Source organism: Oryctolagus cuniculus, chromosome 1 (assembly GCF_051225735.1).
Source record: "Oryctolagus cuniculus isolate XC-2025 breed Fujian yellow rabbit chromosome 1, ASM5122573v1, whole genome shotgun sequence".
NCBI classification, from domain to species: Eukaryota; Metazoa; Chordata; class Mammalia; order Lagomorpha; family Leporidae; genus Oryctolagus; species Oryctolagus cuniculus.
The window spans coordinates 56,736,755-56,760,783 of record NC_142867.1 but is presented as its reverse complement, the minus strand read 5'-3'; the positions used below and the strand labels follow the sequence as shown (position 1 = coordinate 56,760,783).

Sequence of the window (24,029 nt, the reverse complement as noted above, 5' to 3'; positions counted from 1 at the left end):
CTTCTATTTGCATTTAGAAGTGATTTATAAAAAATCCCAGCTAAAATTTCTATATTCAATGGAAAGGCATAATTTCAGTATTTGATAGTTACAAATATGTAATGTAATAAATACCTTTCACACATAAAACTCATTTAATCTTTCATTACAATATTTTTTAGAATAAATTCTTATTATATGGATGAAATATTTAAATTTTATAAATATTGAGTCAAAGAGGAAACATTTTTATGGCATTTAGAAATACATTTCAAATTGCTTTTCAAAAGTTTCCTTCAATTACGCAGCTACTAGTAATGGTTTGCATCACACATTACATGAGATTCCTTTTATGGTCATATAGGATTATTATGTGAAATTTTTATAATCCACGATTTTAATTTGCTTTCTGTGGAACTTGATATTTTAGCAAGACTGATCTTTGAGAGCAACAGCTCAGAAAGCCACGTGGGCTGAGGACTGCGTTTTGTGGACTACATTTCCCAAGGTGCCCCGCGGGCGCGCCGACAGGAAGTGGCCAGAGCATCTCCCGCCTCCACGCCGAGGCGAAGAGGTTCTATCCGGGGCCTTGGCGCTTCTCTTTCCTTTCGCGCCGGTTGCCGCTGCGGAGTGCAGCGGGTCCATGTGCGCAGTGAGTGGCGCTATTCCTGGCCCAGTTGCACCGGAGTCCCGGGTTTGACCGAGTCCGCGCTGCCATGGACCCCAACACCATTATCGAGGCCCTACGGGGCACCATGGACCCAGCCTTACGTGAGGCCGCGGAGCGCCAGCTCAATGAAGTAAGGACGCCCGGCTGGCTGTGGCGGCGGCGGCGGCGGCGGGCGGGAGGGCAAACGGTGGCAGGCCGAGCCCTCCGGCCTGGCCAGAGGCGCGGAGCGCGACGCCGAGCGGCCCCGCCGGAGGGGTGGGGCTGAGACCTGAAGGCGAGTGCCACGCCGGGACACCTCGGTCTGGTGTGGCGGCGGTGGCTGGCGCCAGGGCTGCCTGTGCGTCGGATCCTGAACTGGGCCGCTGACTGCGGTCTAGGCTTGAGCAGGCTGAAGCGAGGCGGGCGTGACGGGCTGGACACATGGCCGGCTCCGGTGGCCAGCCGCCCTCTGGCTCATTCCCAGCTCGTTCCTCGCGCCAGGAGGGGGCGAGATTCTGTGGGAGGTTTTTTCAGATGTTTCTGAGGACAGTCACCCCGGCGCCAGGTCTAGAGGGGCTCCTGGGAATTCAGCCGGGTCGTTTAGGGGCTGCGCCTGTCAACCTTGTCACTTCGCTGGGCTGATCGGTGGCCGGTGTCTCGGGTACAACTGCCTCCGCTCCGGCTGAGCTGCTAGGGGAAGCTTTCAGAGACGAGCCTTGCCAAGGCAAGGGTAGTGCGGGATACCCCCAGGAGTCTGATCCCTACCTTTCTATCATCATTTCTTCGTCGGGGAGGCAGGGTGATGTGCAAGGGGTCAGGTGAAGTGCACCCTTCTAGGTAGAGCTGCACCACTGATTGCTTGAGTGACCTTGGGCAGTTCTCTTAACCTCTTGATGCTGAGTTTTTTCCCATTCACAAAATTAGGCCACAGAGTAAGTTTGAGTGTCCTGAAATGTACCGGGGTGCACACAGTTAGGATACTAAATGAGCCGAGGGTTTTCTTTTTCCCTTCATTTTTGGGGGAGACTACCCTACGTCTAGCAGCATTATTACATGGATATTTTATTGTGCTATCTTCAGCATCAATCTTTGTTTCTAGACTTTATTGGCTTGCAAGAAGCAGCAAGACTATTATTACTTAAACATTTTTAACTAGAGATCCCTGCTGTCAAGGAACTTAAAGATAAGTTCGGGACCACCCAGCTGAGTTCAGGTGAATTCCTGAATGAAGTTATTTCAAAATGAAGTCATCTTTCATATGTTAATGATTCATCATTATACTCTAGTAAGAGTGACAATTGCATGCTCAAATTCTTAGGCTCAGAGTCACCCCGCGAGGATTTCTTTTGGCTGTAATGAATTGAAACATACACCTACCTTGAATAATTACTAAACTATGGAGGGAGTTAGTGCATCACTTTTTGTTTTGATTTGTTTTGTAGGTAGATATGAGTTTATTTTGCTTATGCAGGCATAAGCCTAGAAAACAAAAGTTTGATTATGATGACTAGCCAGTACTTTTTAAAAATGATATGTTATTTTGACTAAATATACTTGCTCGTAATTATTAATTTTGAAATTTATTACTTGAGAGATTTGTTGATTGCTTTGTATGGATATTGGATAAATAACTGGCTGAAAATTTGAGATCAATTTATTCTCCCAAGCAGGTATTATGTGTGAAGTTACATGCACTAATACCTTCTAATAGTGACCTGGAGTAAATATTTCACCAACTAGTTTTGGGAAGCTAAATAATCAAACAAAGCTTGTTTTGCTTAACCTTAAGCAGCTCTTTTAGAATACTATGGAGTAGCAATACTGCTAATCCTTTTCTGTCAAATATGTTATCTGGCCATTGTTTCTGTGCTTGTTAGCTGTTTGCATTTTTGCAAATTTCTCAATTGTTGCACTTAGATATTTTAGCAATTTTCCTAAGGTAAATGTAAAGAGTATTTCCTCTCATCTCTAGTTTTTATTGTGTTTTGATGTACTTCCTTCGTTCTCCCATCTTTAATTTGAATACTTTTTTGCTTGAATTTCTTATGACAGAACCTTAGGAATCAGATCCTAGGTTAGTTTAAAGACCTTGAATATAGTTAAGAATGAGGAAGTAATATTTACTTCTCAGAGGCTCTTGATCTGGAAACGATAAGACATCATTCTACAAGTCTGTTTCCATTGAGGCTGTATTTTGGTTCATTTAGTTAAAAGAAAAAGATCTTTGGCATTTGAATGAATCTCTTCACTGAGAGAAGTAAGTAACCATTGGATTCAAAAATTGTCAGTGTTATCAAGGTATTTGTTGTGTAGATAGTTCAGAATAAAAATGGGCTCTTGCCTCAATGCCTTTTTTCATTCAGTTATCTCCCTGACTTATTCTCTGACTTCTGATATCTGTTCAGATATCTCCTTATCAATGAGAGGAGTTCCCTGACAGCTACACTCCCTATCTTTCACGTTTTTATTTTTGTCTAGCACTGATTTATCATACATGTTTTACTTACTTATTTTTGTTCTACTATAGTTTTTAAGTTTCATAAGGTCAGTAATTGATCTCATTTGTTACTGTTATTTCTTGATATGTCAATGTTGGACTTTATTGACTTCCTGTTAATAATAGATTGCAGGCCGGCGCTGTGGCTCACTAGGCTAATCCTCCGCCTTGCGGCACACCGGGTTCTAGTCCCGGTCGGGGCGCCGGGTTTTGTCCCGGTTGCCCCTCTTCCAGGCCAGCTCTCTGCTATGGCCCGGGAGTGCAGTGGAGCATGGCCCAAGTGTTTGGGCCCTGCACCCGCATGGGAGACCAGGAAAAGCACCTGGCTCCTGGCTTCGGATCAGGCCACCTCCTGGCCGCGGTGGCCATTGGAGGGTGAACCAACGGCAAAACAGAAGAACTTTCTCTCTGTCTCTCTCTCTCACTGTCCACTCTGCCTGTCAAAAAAAAAAAAAAAAATAGATTACAGTCTAGTGTTTAATACCATGTCCACTTCAGGGATGTTGGAGTATTTGTAATTTTTAAATATTACTTATAGATAAAATTAAGGAAGTTGCATTAGACTGGTAGAAACTACAGTAAGGACTCTGTTTTGGTAGGTATATTTGACACGTATCTGAGTATTCCACAGTTATTTATTCTGTAGTATGTTATATATTTTGATGCCTTTTTTTTGTAACCATGGGTTTAATTTGGGAATTTAATTTGTAACACCCTAGTTCTAAATATCTTCGCATGGCCAGACATTCCTGGAAATATAATTACAAGTCCTGTAGACATTCGATAATTTATTTTTTTAACTACTAAAAAGTTCTGCACCATTGTCCCTTGTTCACAGGGTTTTGGCTCCTGGATTCTACTGCCCCAGATACCAATTTCTTTGGATGTTCAAGTCCCTTACATAAATGGGGTAGTATTTGCATATATCCTATGTACATCTTCCCCTGTACTTTAAATCATCTCTAGATTACTTATAATACCTAATACAATGTAAGTGCTATGTAAATGTTGTTATTCTGCATTGTTTAGGGAATAATGATAAGTAAACATAGTTTGTACATGTTCAGTACAGACGCATTATTTTTCTTGAATATTTTCCATCAGTGATTGCAACTGAAGATGTGGAGTCCCTGGACATAGAAGGTAGACTGTACTAACATAGATCTAACTGTCTGTCTACTAACATGAAAGTTTTTGTTTTTAAGATTTATTTATTTGAAAGGCAGAGTTTCAGAGAGGCAAAGGCAGAGAGAGAGGTCTTTCATTTACTGATTCACTCCCCAAATGGCTGCATCAGCCGGAGCTGGGCCTATCCAGAGTCAGGAGCTTCTTTCAGGTTTCCCAAGTGAGTGCAGGGGCCCAAATACTTGGTCCACCTTCCACTGCTTTCCCAGGTGCATTAGCAGAGAGCTGGATCAGAATTGGAATCGAACCCATACGGGTTCGCTGCAGGTGGCAGCTTTATTCACTATGCCACGGTGCCACCCTGTGAAAGTTATTTAACTGCTGAGCACCAGTTTCCTTATATATGTAATGAAAATAGTATCTGTGTCATTGTGTTGTGAAGTGAGATGATGTAGAAAATTTAGTAAAATGTTTAGCACCTACTAAGTCCTTTTCCTATTATTTGAACAACTACATATGTGCCACTTTATTATCAAAATCGAGTTACCATGCTGTTTGTTTCTTGTCCAGTTTCTTAATTGTTATACATCTAAATGGAAAGTGATTGTTTGAACGATGAGATTGCTAGTAGGTAGCATTACTGTGAAAAGGAAATTGTTGGGGCCGTGCTGTGGTGTAGCGGGTAGAGCTGCCGCCTGCAGTGCTGCCATCCCATATGTGTTCTGGTTCGAGTCCTGGCTGCTCCACTTCTGATCCAGCTCTCTGCTATGGCCTGGGAAAGCAGTGGAAGATGGCCCAAGTCCTTGGGCCTCTGCACCCACATGGGAGACCCAGAAGAAACTCTTGGCTCCTGGCTTCAGATGAGCCCAGCTCCAGCCGTTTGTGGAGTAAATCAGAGGATGGAAGACTTCTCTTTGCTCTCTGTAATTCTCTACCTTTCAGATAAATAAATGAATCCTTAAAGAAAAAAAATTGTCACATAATAGGCTCACAGTAAATATTTGTTGAATGAAGAAATAAGAGCTTGAAAAATAGAGATGTTAAGATTATTCATCGGCCGGCGCCGCAGCTCAATAGGCTAATCCTCCGCCTTGCCGCACACCGGGTTCTAGTCGCGGTCGGGGCGCCGGATTCTGTCCCAGTTGTTCCTCTTCCAGGCCAGCTCTCTGCTGTGGCCCAGGAAAGCAGTGGAGGATGGCCCAAGTGCTTGGGCCCTGCACCCCATGGGAGACCAGGAGAAGCACCTGGCTTCTGCCTTCGGATCAGCGCAGCGCGCCGGCCGCGGCGGCCATTGGAGAGTGAACCAACAGCGAAAAAAAGGAAGACCTTTCTCTCTGTCTGTCTCTCACACTGTCCACTCTGCCTATCAAAAAAAAAAAAAAAATCATCTTTGGTGCTGGTGCTGTGGTTCACTTGGTTAATCCTCCACCTGCTCCTGGCTTTGGATCCGCGTAGCTCCTGCCGGAGTGGATATTTTGGGGGTGAACCAACAGAATGAAGACCTTTCTCTCTGTCTCTCACTGTCTAACTCTGTCAAAAAAAAAAAAAAAAAAAAAGAATATTCATCTTTGGGGCTGGCGCTGTGGTGTAGTGGGTAAAGCCGCCGCCTGCAGTGCCTGAATCCTGTATGGGTACCAGTTCCAGTCCCAGGTGCTTCACTTCTGATCCCACCCTCTGCTATGGCCTGAGAAAGCAGTAGAAGATGATCCAAGTCCCTGGGCCCCTGCACCTGTGTGTGAGGTGTGAAAGAAGCTCCTGGCTTCTCATAGGTGCAGTTCTGGCCGTTGCAGCCAATTGCAGAGTGAGCCAGTGGATGGAAGACCTCTCCATCTGCCTGTGCTTCTCTCTTTCTGTATAACTCTACTTTCAAATAAATAAATAAATCTTTTTTAAAAAAAAGAATATTCATCTTTGGGTCAGATGTTGTGCTTCAGGGGTTAAAACCTTTGTGACTCCTATGTCCCACATGGGAGTGCCAGTTCAAGTTCTGACTGCTTTGCTTCTAATCTAGCTTCCTGGTAGTATATCCTGGAGGCGGCAGATGATAGCTCAAGAACTTGAGTCCCTATTATTCATATGGGAGAGCCCTGGCTATTGTGGGCATTTGAGCAGTGACCCAGCAGATGAGAATGTTCATCTTTGAATCTTTACAGTTGCAGTCAGCATTGTGGCTTAGCAGGTTATGCCTATTCAAGATCTAGCTCTTCCACTTCTGATCCAGCTTCCTGCTAATGATCTGGGAGAAGTAGTACAAGATGTTTGGATCCCTGCCACTCGCATAGGAGACCTGGATGAAGCTCCTGGCTCCTGGTTTCAGCCTAGCCCAGCCCTAGCAGTTGTGCACATTCAGGGGGATGAACCAGTGAGTGGATGGACGATCTTTCGTTGTCTCTGTCTCTTCCTCTCTGTAAACTCTGCTTTTCAAATAAATAAATAAATTGCAATGACTTGAGCTGGGTCAGTCCAAAGCCAGGAGCCAAGAGCTTCTTCTAGTTCTCCTACATGGAAACAGGAGCCCAAGCACTTGGGCCATCCTCTGCTGCTTTCACAGGCCATTAGCAGAGAGCTGGATTGGAAGTAGAGCAGCTGAGACTCGAACTGGCATTTATGGGATGCCAGCACTGCAGACAGCGGCTTTACCTGCTACACCACAACACTGGCCCTTTAAATCTTTTTTTTTTTTCTTTTTTAAGATTTTATTTATTTAAATGAGAGAGAGAGAGAGGGTGAGAGGCAAGAGAGAAAGGTTCTCCATCCACTGGCTCACTCCTCAATTGGTTACAATGGCTGGTGCTCAACCAATCCAAAGCTAGGAGCCAGCAGCTTCTTATGGGTCTCCTACATCGGTGTAGGGACCCAAGTACTTGGGCTGTCCTCCACTGCCTTCTCAGGCCATAGGCAGAGGGCTGGATCAGGAGAGGAGCAGCCAAGACATGAACTGGCACCCGTATGGGATGCTGGCACAGCAAGCCGAAGCCTAGCCCAGCATGCCACAGTGCTGGCTCCCCATAAATCTTTTTTTTAAAAGTAATTTTAAAATTGATTTATGTTACAGTGATCTGTCACTTCTTTTAAATACTGTACTTAGATTAATTGACACGCTTATCTAGAAGCAGAATTTTAAAATATGTTTTGCATAGGTAACCTAAAGTATATAATTTTGGTAGTCATTTATTTAGCAAGTAGTGGAGTATTATGTTCCAGAGATTATTTGCTTTTGGGGATCAAAGATACACACACAAAGACAAACATGGTAATGCTTGTTTCTTCATTGTTAGATAACTGAAGGGTTTTGGCAGCTCGATATAATAGACACCAGTCTTTTGGCTTTCTTCTTTCTTTAGCTGCTAGTGTTCTTTAACAGAAACCTTCTATAGGCACAGCTTTCTTCATACTGCTTAAACTTTTTAAAGCTCTTATCACCTAATTTTTTCCTATCCGTTAGTCATCAGACCTATTTTAAATGCCATTTTTTTCTAGGAAGTATTTCCCCATACTCAAGCTTACTTTGGCCTTTCCCTTTTCTAATCTAGCACTGTGTGAACTTACAGCTCATCCTTTTAACATCTAATCTTGTGCTCTCTCTTACATTTTAGTTTAAAATAATTTTCATCTCCAGTGGGAATATGATGATTAGATCAAGATCCATGTTTTAGAGATGCTGGAGTGTTTGCTGAAGTTGTTTCTATTCCATAAAAAATTGTGAATGCTGTTGTTTGGCCTGGCAGTTTAGATGCCTGCATCCCACATCATGTCCCACATTGTAGTACCTGGATTTTATACTTGGCAACAGCTCCTGACTTAAGTTTCTTGCTAATGCAGACCCTGAGAGGCAATGGTTAAGGCTCAAGGAGTTGGCTTCCTCTCACCCTTGTGCAACACCTGCGTTGAATTTCTGGCTTCCAGTGTTGGTTCTACCCAACTCCAACCTTTTTTTGGCATTTGGGGGATGACCAAGCATATAACAGCTTGCTTTCTCTGTCTTTTGTCTCTCTGTGATATTAAAAAAAAAAATTTTTTTTTTGAGTGATTAGTGTGTGGCAGCTGTCATTCTCAATGCTGAGGATCTAATACTGCGCACAAGACAAAGTCCTGGCTTTTGTGAAGCTTACATTTGAACTGAAGTTTTAAATGTAATGCAGAAAAAAAATTTAAATATTTATTCTAGATGATAGGTCCCAGTCTGGTTCATTTAACAGCAGATGTCTGTGCTAGGCAGTGATTGAGTACTTAGAAGTAGACTACTTACGTGTGGTCAGAGCTATAATAGAGCTCTGTATAAGTTTTGGATGAGGAAACTATTAAAGCTGACTTTGTTTAAGGCAGATATACTTTGCATATTAGTTGTACCTCCCCTGTTACACATGTAGCCAAGAAATATGCCTTGAGTAGAATGAGAAGGCTTACTTAGGACTCATTTAAAATTTAAACCCTCTCCTTTCCTAAGCTTAATGTGCTGTAAAATGGTTATGTAGGCAAATGCTAGTTTCTCACATGCTTTAAGTGAAAAAGTCGTGGGCTTGGTTTTGATGTTTCTTGATATTTTATATTTATTGATTTGAAAGGCAGGCACAGAATGAGGTCTCTCACCTGTTTCGCTCTCAAATGACCACAACAGCCTGGGCTGGATTGTGTGCTAGGCTGAAGCACAGAGTGGACAACTCAGTTGGGTTTCCCACATGGCTGGCAGAGACCCAAGTACTTGAGCCATCGCCTGCTGACTTCCAGCATACACATTAGCAAAAAGCAGGATTCTGAAGGAGAACTGTGACTAAAACTCAGGTACTCCAGTATGGATTGCAGGTGTCCCAAAGAGAGTCTTAGCCACTACATCTAACACAACCCCACTCCACTGTTGTTTTTTTGTTTTTTTGTTTTTTTTTTTTAAGATATTTATTTATTTGAGAGGTAGGGTTACAGATAGTGAGAGGGAGAGATAGAGCGAAAGGTCTTCTATCCACTGGCTCATTCCCCAAATGGCCAGAATGGCTGGAGCTGGGCTGATATGGAGCCAGGAGCCAGGAGCCAGGATCTTCTTCCTGGTCTCCCACGTGGGTGCAGGGGCCCAAGGAGTTGGACCATGTTCTACTGCTTTCCCAGGCCATAGCAGAGAGCTGGACAGGAAGTGGAGCAGTCGGGCCAGGTCTCGAACGGGCGCCCAAATGGGATGCTGGCGCTTCAGGCCAGGGCGTTAACCCGCTGCGCCACAGCGCCGGCACCCCCCCCCCCAGCAGAATTTTATATATATATAGAGATAGACAGACAGACAGACATAGAGAGAGGTCTTCCATCCACTGGGTCACTCTCCACATTGCCAAAACGAGCAGGGCCTGGGCCAATCCAAAGCCAGGAGCCAGGAGTTTCATCTGGGTCTCTCACATGGGTGTAAGGGCCTAAGGACTTGGGCCATCTTCTACTACTTTCCAAGGCAGGCCACATAGCTGGACCCTGGAGTCAATTAAGTACTTGAAGCATTCATCTAGGGGCCCCCAGCACCAGCAGCCCATATGGGCGCTAGTTCAAGTCCCGACTGTGGGGAGCAACTCGGACTAGACTAAGTTACTGGAATTAAGACTTATTCTATGCATCTGCTCTCCCACAATATGGCGCTGGGAGAGGAGGAAACAGCTTCTACACAGATGCCTCCAGTTCAACCAATAGACTGTGGGACCTGCTCCTGATTGGAGGAGAGCAGCGTACTCGGCGTGTGGGCAGCCGAGTTGGGATTGGTGGAAGAGGACTATAAAGGAGGAGAGAGACGGCATGCACCAGGAACATCTAAGGGGAACATCTAAGGGAACACCTGTGCAGCCCCCGAGAGAGCCGGCCGGCGGTGTGCCGCTCCCCTGCGGAAGTGGGGAATGTGGCCAGGGGGAACTGCCCTTCCACGGAGGTGGAAGGGACAGTAGCCAACCCGGGAAGAACCAGCAGCAAACCCGGGGAGGGCCGAGCAGACGAAAGAACAGCGCAGGGTCCTGTGTTGCTCCTCCACGAAGAGGGGGAGCGACATAATGGTGCCGTGACTCGGATATGAAGCCTAGGCAGGGTTTAGTGTCGTTCCTCCATGAAGAGGGGGAGCGACACCGACTGCTCGACTTCCTATCCAGCTCCCTGGTAACATTCCTGGGAAAGCAGTGGATGATGGTCAAGTCCTTGGACCACTGCACCCACATGAGAGACACAGATGAAACTCCTGACTTGGGCCTGGACCAGCGGTGGAAGATTTCTCTGTCTCTGTCTCTCTCTCTCTCTCTCTCTGCCTCTCCTTGTCTGTAACTCTCATTTTCAAGTAAAATAAATAAATCCTTTTTAAAAAGGAAAAAGAAATCCACCTTCTGCTTACCAAGTGCTTTGGTGCATTAGCAGGGAATTGGGTAGGAAGTGGAGGAGCCAGGATGTAAACCCATACTCCTATATGGAGAGTAGACATTCCAAGCAGCAGCTTAACCTGTTGTGCCTGCCCCCCATTGTGCTTTCCTTTTAAACTACCCTTAGTCATGTTTTGGATTGTCACAGATGTTTACGTTATTGCTGTAGTGGTAGGTCTTATTTATACATGACTAATTTCATTTATTAAAGGAGTGATAAAATGTTTACTGGAAATATGCAAATTAGTGGCACATTTATAGGACAGTTTGGCATGTCTGGAAACATAGAAATTAAACATGGGTAAATTATATATTTTTGGAAGCCAAAGTTGTCTGTAGTTTGTAACATTCATTAACTAAGAATACTTCAAAATAGATACTTTTCTGAATTTCGGAGAGGGAAAGCCCTTGGATACTGTGGCTGTTAAATAGGAAGTTATTCAATGACATAGTATGTTAAAGATCCCAAAGAAAGATAATACTATGTTAATATTTGTAAGAAAACAATACTTTTCATTTTTCAGATATAATGGGTGACTATATAATTTAGTGTTTCTGTCAGTGGCACATTTAATGTAATTTAAAGTGGGTTTTTTCTTTCAATCTCTAGCTAATTTATAGTGAAGTTTCTACAAACTCTCTAGTTGAAAACATGTATGTGCATGGGATTTGAAGGTTTTTCATATCAAAATAACGTTACCTTTTTTTTTTTTTTGACAGGCAGACTGAACAGTGAGAGAGAGATAGAGATTTAGAAAGATCTTCCTTTTTTCCCGTTGGTTCACCCCCAGTGGCCGCTGCGGCTGACGCACCGCGCTGATCCAAAGCCAGGAGCCAGGTGTTGGCACTTGGGCCATCCTCCACTGCACTCCCGGGCCACAGCAAAGAGCTGGACTGGAAGAGGAGCAACTGGGACAGAACCGGCACCCCAACTGGGACTAGAACCTGGGGTGCTGACTCTGCAGGCGGAGGATTAGCCTATTGAGCTGCGGCGCTGGCCTATCCTTACCTTTTTGAAAAAAGATTTTATTTATTTATTTGAGAGTTGTAGATAGAGTGAGAGAAAGGTCTTGTGTTAGCTGGTTCACTCCCCAAATGGCCACAAAGACTAGAGCTGGGTCGACCTGAAGCCAGGAAGCATAAGCTTTCTCTGGGTCTCCCATGTAGGTGTAGAGGCCCAAGGACTTGGACCATCTTCTGATGCTTTCCCAGGCCATAGCAGAGAGCTGGATCAGAAGTGGAGCAGCTAGGATTTGAACCAGTGTGCATATGGGATGCCGGCACTGCAGACAGCAGCTATACCTGCTGCACGACAGCACTGGTGCCTCCAGATTCCTTAGTAAAAGGAAAGGTGGAAATTCCTTGATTCTTGAAATCATATTGTATTTGTTTTATGTAAAAATCTGAGGGGGTATGATCCTTAAGCCTCTGTGTTAAGTGCTGTAATGTCCAATAGCTAATTAAAGTCCTCAGGTTACATTTCAATACAGAGAAACAGCTAAATGTGTTTTTTTGTTTTTGTTTTTGTTTTTGACAGGCAGAGTTAGAGAGAGAGACAGAGAGAAAGGTCTTCCTTTTCCGTTAGTTCACTCCCCATATGGCCACTACGGCTGCTGCATTTGCGGCCAGCCGATCCAAAGCCAGGAGCCAGGTGCTTCCTCCTGGTCTCCCATGCGGGTGCAGGGCCCAAGCACTTGGGCCATCCTCCACTGCACTCCAGGGCCACAGCAGAGAGCTGGACTGGAAGAGGAGCAACCGGGACAGAATCGGCACCCCGACTGGGATTAGAACCCAGTGTGCCGGCGCCGCAGGTGGAGGATTAGCCCAGTGAGCCGCAGCGCTGGCCTAAATGTTGTGGTCTTAAAGTGGATGATTACATTGGAAAATGTGGGTCTAGAGGGGAAACTGATTTTGGAGAAAACATGAGTTGAGTTTTAAGTCTTTTGAGGAGCGTGGTACAAGTACAAATGGTCTAGCAGGCAGTTAGAGTGTGGAATTGAAGTTTAGAGAAGCAGCAATGAGCAGTGGTTTTCTTCTGCATGTGATTAGAGAGAAAGGAGCAAAATCCACAGGTGAGTCGTGTAGAAGGCTGGACTTTGGGCTGTGCCCATTTTGGAAACTTTGAGAAACAGGAAAAAGGAGTCTGGAGAAGTATGCATAAGAGTAGAGAAGTCAAGAAAAGAGTGTATGAAGAAAAGAGGTAAGGAAGGTTGATTGTGGTTAATTTAGTTTTCCTTTTTCTTACATAGATTTCACAACCTTTTTTTTAATGATTTATTTTTATTCATTTAAAAGGCAGTGTTGGCCAGTGCTTTGGCGCAGCGAGTTAACGCCCTGGCCTGAAGTGCCGGCATCTCATATGGGCACTGGTTTGAGTCCCAGCTGCTCCACTTCCAATCCAGCTCTCTGCTATGGCCTGGGAAAACAGTAGAGGATGGCCCAAATCCTTGGGCCCCTGCACCTATGTGGGAGACCCAGAAGATGCTGCTGGCTCCTGACTTTGGATCCGCACAGCTCCGACCGTTGGGACCAACGGGGGACTGAACCATCAGATGGAAGACCTCTCATTCTCTCTGCCTCTCCTTCACTCTCTGTGTAACTCTTTCAAGTAAATAAATAAATCTTTAAAAAAAAAAAGTGGTGTTACAGAGAAAGGTAGAGACAGAGAAAGGAGTCTTCCATCTGTTGGGTCACTCTCCAAATGGCCGCAATGGCTGGAGCTGGGCCAATCCAGATCTAGGAGCTTCTTCTGGGTCTCACATGCACGTGCAGAATCCCAAGGTTTTGGGTCATCTTCCTCTGCTTTCCTAGGCACATCAGCAAGGAGCTGGATTGGAAGTGGAACAGCTGGGACTCAAATTGGCACCCATATGAGATGTCTGCTCTGCAGTCTGGGGCTTTAACCTGCTGTGCCCCACAAATTGTCTAACAGTGAGCATGAGTTACTTTTGCAATAAGTGAAAAAAGACTATTGGAAAAGGAAGAGGAGTTTAGATTTTTGGAATGAGTGAAGTTTCTTGGGGAAACGATATTTAAGGAATTGATAACCTTGGGGAATGCAGTTTGTGAGTAGAATTGCCCATAAGGTGTCAGGTTAAGCTTTCAGGTTAAGAGTGATTTAGGGCTCTTGATCTCTCTCATGCTCTCCTCCTCTCTCACCCTCTCACTCTCTCCCCATGGCCCATTGGGCTTCCCCCACCCAACAATAAACCTTTCCTCTAACTCCGGTGTTTGGTGTGTTTTGTGGTGACCTTACAGTTTATTCCTTAGATTAATTTTGGAGACAATATTATCAATTTATAAAGAGGAAACTGAGATGGAAAGAGTTTAGAATTGAATTTTACCACGGCAATATGGTTCAAAAGTCTAGGTTAAAGGCTAACCAAAATGAAATACTGGTTTAAGAAAATCTTTCGGGGCCAGTACTTTCACATAGTGGGCTAAGCCTCTGCCTTCAGCACCGGCATCCCATTTGGGCACTGGTTGAAGTCCCCGCTGCTCCACTTCCAAAAACAGCTCTCTGCTGTATCCTTGGAAAGCAGTAGAAGATGGCCCAAATGCCTGGACCCCTGCACCCATGTTGGAGACCCAGAAGAAGCTCCTGGCTCCTGGCTTTGAATCTGTTTAGATGTGGCTGTTGCAGCCATTTGGGGAGTGAACTAGAAGATAGAAGACTTCTCTCTCTCTGCCTCTGCCTTTCTGTAACTCTGCCTTTCAAAAAAATTAATAAATCTTTTTTAAAAAAGGAAAAAAAGGCCGGCGCCGCGGCTCACTAGGCTAATCCTCCGCCTAGCGGCGCCGGCACACCGGGTTCTAGTCCCGGTTGGGGCGCCGGATTCTGTCCCGGTTGCCCCTCTTCCAGGCCAGCCCTCTGCTGTGGCCCGGGAGTGCAGTGGAGGATGGCCCAGGTGCTTGGGCCCTGCACCCCATGGGAGACCAGGAAAAGCACCTGGCTCCTGGCTCCTGCCATCGGATCAGCGCGGTGCGCCGGCCGCAGCGCGCCGGCCGCGGCGGCCATTGGAGGGTGAACCAACGGCAAAGGAAGACCTTTCTCTTTGTCTCTCTCTCTCACTGTCCACTCTGCCTGTCAAAAAAAAATAAAAAAGAAAAAAAGGAAAAAAAGGTGGCTGGCACTGTTGCACGGTGGGTTAATGCCCTGACCTGAAGCGCCGGATCCCATATGGGTGCCGGTTCTAGTCCCAGCTGCTCCTCTTCCAATCCAGCTCTCTGCTATGGACTGGGAAAGCAGTAGAAGATGGCCCAAATCCTTGGGTCCCTGCACCCATGTGGGAGACCCGGAAGAAGCTCCTGACTCCTGGCTTCGGATTGTTGTAGCTCTGGATTAGAAGTGGAGAAACCGAGACTTGAACCAACACTTTGATATGGGATGTAGACGTTGCAAACAGTGGTTTAACCTACTGCTCTGCAATACCAGTCCCCAGTTTTTCCTAATTTGAAGGATTAATGTATGTCTTTTACTTAAGTGGATCTGCACACCCCCCCCCCCATTTTAAAGTATAATTTGTACACTGTAAAGTTTACCTGTTTTTTTTTTTTTCCTGACAGAGTGGACAGTGAGAGAGAGAGACAGAGAGAAAGGTCTTCCTTTGCCGTTGGTTCACCCTCCAATGGCCGCCGTGGCTGGTGCACCACGCTGATCCGAAGGCAGGAGCCAGGTGCTTCTCCTGGTCTCCCATGGGGTGCAGGGCCCAAGCACTTGGGCCACCCTCCACTGCACTCCTGGGCCAGCAGAGGGCTGGCCTGGAAGAGGGGCAACCGGGACAGAATCTGGCGCCCCGACCGGGACTAGAACCCAGTGTGCCGGCGCCGCAAGGTGGAGGATTAGCCTAGTGAGCCGCAGTGCCGGCCAAGTTTACCTGTTTTAACTGACAGCGATTTTTAGTAGATTTATAAAACTGTACAGATGGCACCACTAACCAATTTTATTTTAACATTTGCATCTTTTTTTTTTTAAGATGTATTTATTTATTTGAGAGTCAGAATTATGCAGAGAGAGATAAGTCTTCCATCTGCTCGTTCACTCCCTAATTGGCCATAATGGCCGGAACTGTGCTGGTCTGAAGCCAGGAGCCCAATGACTTGGGGCTATCTTCTGCTGCTTTTCCAGGCCAAGGCAGAGAGCTGGATTGGAAGTGGAGCAGCCGGAACTCAAACTGACGTCCATATGGGATGCCAGCACTGCAGGCTGCGGCTTTACACACTATGCCACAATGCTGGCCCCAACATTTCCATCTTAATGATATGCCTGGTGCTAATTTTTTTTTTTTTTTTTAAGATATTATTTAAGGGACTAGTGCTGTGGCATAGCCAGTAAAAGCTGGTACCTGCAGCGCCAGCATCCCGTAAGTAAATCTTAAAAAAAAAAAAATAAAAACCAAAAAGCTACATTTAATAAAGAAAAGACATTATTCTGATTGTTGTTAAAAAAAATATTTGTTTGAGAGGCAGAGCTGCAGCAGAGAGGGAGACACAGAGAGAAAGGTCTTCTGTCCGCTGGTTCTCTCCCAAAATGGCTGCAACGATTGGAGCTGGGCTGATCCTAAGCCAGGAGCTAGGAGCTGCTTCTGGGTTTCCCAGGTGTACAGGAGCCCAAGCACTTGGGCCATTGTCTACTGTTTTCCTAGGTCATAAGCAGAGAGTGGATTGGAAGAGGAGCAGCTGGGACTAGAACTGGCGCCCATATGGGATGCTGGTGCTCTAGGAGTCTACTGTGCCACAGTGCCGGCCCACCTTATACTAATTTATAATTCACCTTCCATTTAATCCTCAGCCACAGGAAATTACTAATCTGCTTTCTGTCTCAATGTTCTTGAGACACTGCTGTCCAGTATTTAGTATTACCTTAAGTCCATATGTTACCTTCTTTAGAATGTAAAGCTTTATGCTTTTGTGATTTCAGCTGAGGTGACAATCTGTATGGGACAGGTAGATGGATGTCAGCTTGAATTTCCTTGTGCTGTACTCACAGAAATAATCTTTCTTACTTTATTCTAGGTCAGATTTCTTATCAGCTGTACTCTTAATGTTCATACTTTTGTGTTTGTAAAGGCAGTGAATAAATTTATTTATTTATTTATTTTTAAGATTTATTTATTTGAATGGCAGTTTTACAGAGAGAGGGAGAGTCAGAGGAAGATCTTCATCTGCTGGTTCACTCCCCCAAATGACTACAGTGACTGGAAGTGGGCCAGTCCGAAGCTAGGAGCTTCATCCGAGTCTCCCATGTGGGTGACAGGGGCCCCTCCGCTACTCTCTCAGGCATATTAGGTGGAAGCTGGATTGGAAGTGCAACAGCTGATACTCGACCAGCGCCCAAATGGGGTGCTGGTGTCACAGATGGCAGCTTCACCTGCTACACTACAATGCAAGCCGCTGTTTTGTTAATTAAAAAAAAAAAAAAACAACTTCATTGAATTTATCCACTATGTAATTCAATGATTTGTAGTATATTCACAGAATTATGCAACCATCACCACAATCTTTAGAACATTTTTGTCACTCCAAAAAGAAAATCCATACACATTAGTATTATTAGTATCTTTCCCCATTCTACTCACATACATCCCTGCCATAGGCAACTATCAGTCTACTTTCTATCTATATAATCTATATAGGTTTGTGTGGGGAGCAGCTCGGACTAGACTGTTACTGGAATTAAGACTTATTCTATGCATCTGCTCTCCCACAATATGGCGCTGGGAGAGAAGTAAACAGCTTCCGCACAGCTGCCTCCAGTTCAACCAATTAACTGTAGGACTTGCTCCTGATTGGAGGAGAGTAGCGTACTCGGCGTGTGGGCAGCCGAGTTGGGATTGGCGGAGGAGGACTATAAAGGAGGAGAGAGACGGCATGCACCAGGAACATCTAAGGGGAACATCTAAGGGAACACCTGTGCAGCCCCCCAGAAAGCCGGCCGGCGGTGTGCCGCTCCCCTGCGGAAGTGGGGAATGCGGCCAGGGGGAACTGCCCTTCCACGGAGGTGGAAGGGATAGTAGCCAACCCGGGAAGAACCAGCAGCAAACCCGGGGAGGGCCGAGCAGACGAAAGAACAGCGCAGGGTCCTGTGTCGTTCCTCCACGAAGAGGGGGAGCGACAGGTTTGCCTATTCTGTTTTTTTTTTTAAGATTTTATTTATTTGAGAGGCAGAGTTACAAATAGTGAGGAGATGAAACAGAGAGAAATGTCTTCTGTCTGCTGGTTCACTCCCTAATGGCCGCAGTGGTCTGAGCTGCACTGATATGAAGCCAGGAGTCAGGAGCTTCTTCCGGGTCTCCCACATGGGTGCAGGGGCCCAAGGATTTGGGCCATTTTCTGCTTTCCCAGGCCACAGCAGAGAGCTGGGTTGAAAGAGGAGCAGCCGGGACTAGAACTGGCGCCCATATGGGATGCCGGCACCGCAGGTGGAGGATTAACCTACTGTGCCACAGTGCTGGCCCCAGGTTTGCCTCTTCTGGACATTTCCTATAATCAAAGTAATAAAATATGTATACCTTTGTGACTGGCTTGTGTCAAATTGCATGTTTTCAGGCTCATACATGTAGCATGTATCTACATGTTATTCATTTATTTTTTAAATTTTAATGTATTACTTTCATTTTATTTAGACTTTCTATCCATTGTTCACTACCCAAATGCCTGCAGCAGCTGGGGCTGGGTTGGGCTGAAGCCAGGAACCTGGAACTCTGTCCATTCTCTCATGTGGGTGACAAGGACCCAAGTACTTGAGCCATCATCTGCTCCTTTCCAGGATACATACTAGTAGGAAGCTGGATAAGAAGTGGAGGAACCAGGACTCAGGAACCAGGCAATCTTATATGGGATGCAGGTGTCCCAAGTGACGACTTAACTGTTGTGACAAATGCCACTTCATTCTTTTTTTTTTTTTTTTTTTAAGATTTATTTTATTTATTTGAAAGATGGAGTTACATAGAGAGGTAGAGACAGGAAGAGAGGTCTTCCATCTGCTGGTTCATTCCCCAGATGGCCACAACAGCCAGAGCTGCGCCAATCCAAAGCCAGGAGTCTGGAGCTTCTTCCTGGTCTCCAACGTGGGTGCAGGGCCTCAAGGATTTGGGCCGTCTTTTGCTTTCCCAGGCCATAGCAGAGAGCTGGGTCAGAAGAGGAGCAGCTGGGACTCAAACTGGTGCCCATATGGGATGCCTGTGCTTCAAGCCAGGGTTTTAACCTGCTGTGCCATAGCGCCAGCCGCACACTTCATTCTTTTTATTGCCAAATAGTATTCTGTTATATATGGATATGCTACATTCTTTTTATCTGTTCTACAGTTGTTGGACATGTAGATTCATATAGGTTATTTCCACTTTTGTGCTATTATGAATCATGCTGTGAACATTTGGGTAATAGTTTTGTTGATTTTTTTTAAATTTGTTTATTTGAAAGGCAGAGTTACAGAGAAAGAGAGATCCCATCTACTGGTTCACTCCTCAAACGGTCTCAATGGCTGGGGCTGGACCAGGTCGAAGCCAGGAGCTTCTTCCCAGTCTCCCACATAGGTGTCAAGGGCCCAAAATTTTGAACCATCTTCTGCCTTCTCACGTACATTTGCAGAGAGCCAGATTGGAAGTGTAACAGGCAGGACTTGACCCGGAGTCCATATGGGATACCCGTGCTGCAGGCACCACTGTACTGGCCCCCTGATGGTTTTTAAGTTAGTAATTTGCATTTAGTACAAAACTCACATGGTAAGTTTTTACCTAATTGTATTGCTAGAGTAACCACCACCTAAACCAACATACATACACATATATAGCATTTTCATTGGCCTAAAGTACTCTTGACCTTTTTTTTTTTTTTTTTTTTTTTTGACAGGCAGAGTGGACAGTGAGAGAGAGAGACAGAGAGAAAGGTCTTCCTTTTGCCGTTGGTTCACCCTCCAATGGCCGCCGCGGCCGGCGCGCTGCGGCCGGCGCACCGCGCTGATCCGATGGCAGGAGCCAGGAGCCAGGTGCTTTTCCTGGTCTCCCATGGGGTGCAGGGCCCAAGCACCTGGGCCATCCTCCACTGCACTCCCGGGCCACAGCAGAGGGCTGGCCTGGAAGAGGGGCAACCGGGACAGAATCCGGCGCCCCGACCAGGACTAGAACCCGGTGTGCCGGCGCCGCTAGATGGAGGATTAGCCTAGTGAGCCGCGGCGCCGGCCTTTTTTGTTGTTGTTTTAAAGATTTGTTTATTTTTTTTTAAATCAGAGTTACGGGGAGAGGCAGAGACAGAGCTCTTTGATCTGCTTCAATGACCACAACAGCTGGAGCTGGGCTGGCCTAGGTTGAAGCAAGGAGGTCAATCCAGGTCTCCCATGTGGGTGGCAGGGGCCCAAGCACTTGGCCCATCTGCTGCTTTTCCCATGCCATTAGCAGGCAGCTGGATTGCAGGTAGAGCAGCTGAGACTCAAACTGGCCATCTATGTGGAATGCTGGCATCTCAGGACAGCTTAACCCGCTATGCCTCAATGCCAGCCCCTGGTTTGATATGTTTCCTACACCAGAATTACATGCTCTTTACTCTGGGAGGCTGGTCTTTTCAACATGTTTTTGAGCTGTTATTGATTGATTCTATAGGGTGGTTTTACAAATGACTGTATAGCATGATGGGCATTTAGCCTAGTGATTAAGACACTGGTTCACCACCCACATGTTTCACATCAGAGTGCCTGGGTTCAATTCCTGTCTCTGCCTCCTGATTCCAGCTACCTAATGTAAGATTGAAGAGTTATGAGAGTAGTTAGGGGCCATTCTTTAGCTTGAGTGAACAATAGGAAAGGATTCCCTAAGGAAACAATATTTAAGCTGAGACTCAAAGAATACAAAGCTATGAGGCAGTTAACTGGTGGAGCATGGGAGAGAAGGATTTTGTAGGTAGAAGGTCACAACATGATCAAACTCTTAAATGGCATTATGTTCTTCGGGGAAAGAACCGAAACATAATTGTGAGGGCAGAGTGAGTGATTAGCCTAGCAGTTAAGGCACCTGCCTTCCACATTGAAATGAGGGTCTAGGTTTGATTCCCTACTCTAGCTCCTGGCTCTGATTTCTTGCCAAAGCAGACCCTGGGAGGCAACTGTGATGGCTCAGGTGGTTTAGTTCCTGCTGAGTTGGTGGGAGACCTGGATTGAGTTCCGGCCCTGTCTTCTGGCTGAGTTGGGCCATTGAGGATATTTGCATAGTGAGCCAGCAGGTGGAAACTTTCACTCTTATCTGTCTGCTCAGAGATTATTGGCTGCTAAATGGGTGATTGTTGTGGGTACAAATAATTAAGAGGGATCAGCTGTCACTTGGACTAGGTTGGTGTTAATAGGAATGGAGTAAGTGGATTTTCTTTTAAAAATATATATTTATTTGAGAAGCAGAGAGAGAGAGGTCTTTCATTCACTGGTTCACTCCAAATGGCCACAACAGCCAGGAGTTTTTTCCAGGTCTCCCACGCGGGTGCAGGGGCAGAAGGACTTGGGCCATCTTTTACTGCTTTCCCAGACCACAGCAGAGAGCTGGGTCGAAAGTAGAGTAGCCGATACTCAAAACTGGCGCCCATATGGGATGCTGGCATTGCAGGCAGTGGCTTTACCTGCTGTGCCACTGTGCTGGTCCTGTGGATGTAATTTTTTTTTTTTTAAGCAAGAATTTTAGAATTGATAGGACTTGATGTGTTAAATTGGGGTGAAGAAGAGGGGAAATAGTGTGAGAGGTTGTAAGATGTGATACAGGGAAGAAGAATAAAAGCATTTAGGGAAAAGATGCTTTGAAAAAAGTGTTAATGATTAATTGTATTCAGATATAGTTAGAGTACTAAAAGGGTTAGGACCTCTGTTTCAATCACTGCTGCTTGCACCGGCATCTCATATGTGCGCTGATTCGAGTCCCGGCTGCTCCACTTCCAGTCCAGCTCTCTGCAATGGCCTGGGAAAGCAGTAGAAGATGGCCCAAGTCCTTGGGCCCCTGCACCTGCATGGGAGACCTGCAAGAAGCTCCTGGCTCCTGGCTTCGGATTGGCACAGCTCCGGGTGTTGTGGCCACCTGGGGAGTGAACCATCGGATGGAAGAGCTCTCCTCTCTCTCTGTCTCTACCTCTCTCTGTAACACTGTCTTTCAAATAAATAAAATAAATCTTTTAAAAAAATCACTTGTTTTTCATGTCTTACTTCTTCTAGGAGATTGTCCTTTTGACTCATATTTCCTTTTTTTCCCCCAAAGACCTATTTTTATTTATTTGAAAGAGTTACAGAGAGAGAAAGGTCTTCAATCTGCTGATTCAGTCCCCAAACAACCACAACTGCCCCAGCTGAGCTGATCTGAAGCCAGGAGCCAGGAGCTTCTTCCAGGTCTCCCAAATGGATACAGGGGCCCAAGGACTTTGGTCATCTTCTACTGCTTTTCCGGGCCATAGCAGAGAGCTGGACTGGAAGAGGAGCAACCAGGACTAGAACTGGCACCCCTATGGGATGCTGGCACCACAGGCAGAGGATTAACCTCCTGCACCACAGAGCTGGCCCCTGCAGGCTAATTTTTAAGTCGATAATTTTGCAAGGCCTGTAAATGATGTTAGAAAATAACCAAATGGCCATTGGCAGAAAAAAGGTTCCCCACACATACCTTAGACCTGAGGTGGACTGAATGTGTTTATGTTTAGCTATTGATTTTTATTTTTTCAGTTTTAAAAAATGAACTAACACATTACCCTAATCCATTTTCCATAGCCATAGGGTGTTTTTGGTTTTTGTTGTTGTTGCTGTTGTTTTTTTAATCATTGATTTAAGAGTGAGCTGGTCTTTTCACATGTTCCCCCAAGGCTTGGAGTGTGGGTCTCTTCTTGGTGGCAGTTTGAGAGCAGAGTGGGAGCTGTGCACAGGAACCATGGCAGGACAAGCATGTAGCAAGTTTCTTCTGCTCTTTGAGCATTAGTTGAAGGATTGACATGGAAACCATAACCAAGGGAAGCATTATACTCCCAGAAAAATCTCAAGAAGTATTGCAATAAACAGTAGTAGTAGTTGTGTCAAGCTCTAGAGGAAAGGATGGAGATTCAAACAGTTAATGTGGAAGTTGGAGATAAAGTTCTTCTAGAGGTACCAAAGTAGTTCTAGATGTCAAGAATTTGTATTTAGAGACGGTGACATTTTGGGAAATAATGTAGGCTAAAATCTCGATTGAAATGCCTTCTCATGAAGCGGCCCATCCATTGAAGTTGTAAAATCTTTCATCATGTGAATAATTTCCTTTTTTTTTTTTTTTTTTTTTTTTTGACAGGCAGAGTGGACAGTTTGAGAGAGAAACAGAGAGAAAGGTCTTCCTTTGCCGTTGGTTCACCCTCCAATGGCCGCCGCGGCCAGTGCGCTGCGGCCGGCGCACCGCGCTGATCCGATGGCAGGAGCCAGGAGCCAGGTGCTTTTCCTGGTCTCCCATGGGGTGCAGGGCCCAAGCACCTGGGCCATCCTCCACTGCACTCCCTGGCCACAGCAGAGAGCTGGCCTGGAAGAGGGGCAACCGGGACAGAATCTGGCGCCCCAACCGGGACTAGAACCCGGTGTGCCGGCGCCGCTAGATGGAGGATTAGCCTAGTGAGCCGCGGCGCCGGCCGTGAATAATTTCCATGTCTCTTTTATAATAAACTAATGACATCCCTTATTATATAAATGGAGGGGACAAAAACCAGGCTGAGCAAGTACCCCCATCCACTGGTTCTGTTACCATATGCCCATAATGTTTGTGCTAGGCAGAAGCCAGGGGTAAGGAACATGATTCAGGTCTCCCACTAGTAACTTGAGCAGTCTCACTCAGTGTCTGCGTTGGTTGGAAGCTGGAGTCAGGCATTCTGATGAGGGATGTGGGTGTCTTGGCCATGAGCACTAAACACCTGCTTCCTAGAGCTATTAATTTGTAACTTCCTATTCAAATACAACATGTATATGGAAAAGTTATAAAGGTATAGTTGATTTTCAGAAACTGAACATGCTGTTAAAAATAGCAACCTGTCAAACTTTAGCATCTTGGAAACCACACTTAAACTGTTATATTATATTCATTAGTATGTGTTTAGCCACTTAATAGAACATCTCATATGGAGAAATTAATACCAAAGTGGGGAGACAGATATCACAGAATATAACTATTTTTGAGCTGCTACCAGTGTAGGTTAAGATGCCAGTTGTGATAAATGGTAAGTGCAATGAAGGCAAATATGAACATCCAAAAATTTTTATATCATCAAATTCATTCAAGTTCAACATGGAGGATTGATGGGAAATAAGTCTTGCACCAAGTAGGAAGAACTTTCTGTGTAAGCCAAGCAATGGAAGCATACTGAAGTTCTTCAGATATTTGATTTTAAATGTTTAATTGTTTATTTGAAAGCATTAGAGAGAGGGAGAGACAGAGAGAGG

General features: G+C 45.4%; 1 protein-coding gene across 2 annotated transcripts in view; it reads left to right on the top strand.

Moving 5' to 3' along the window:
• Positions 1–489: 489 nt before the first annotated feature.
• The window catches only part of IPO7 (importin 7), a 66,299-nt gene continuing 42,759 nt past the window's right edge, over positions 490–24,029 (top strand). Inside the window, exon 1 of one of the 2 annotated variants that reach the window (XM_002708803.6) lies at positions 490–779. In XM_002708803.6, the coding sequence (XP_002708849.1) occupies positions 696–779 (84 nt within the window). In that variant the 5' untranslated portion in view covers positions 490–695. The remainder of the gene's footprint in view (positions 780–24,029) is intronic. The other variant, XM_017345306.4, reaches the window with a different exon arrangement.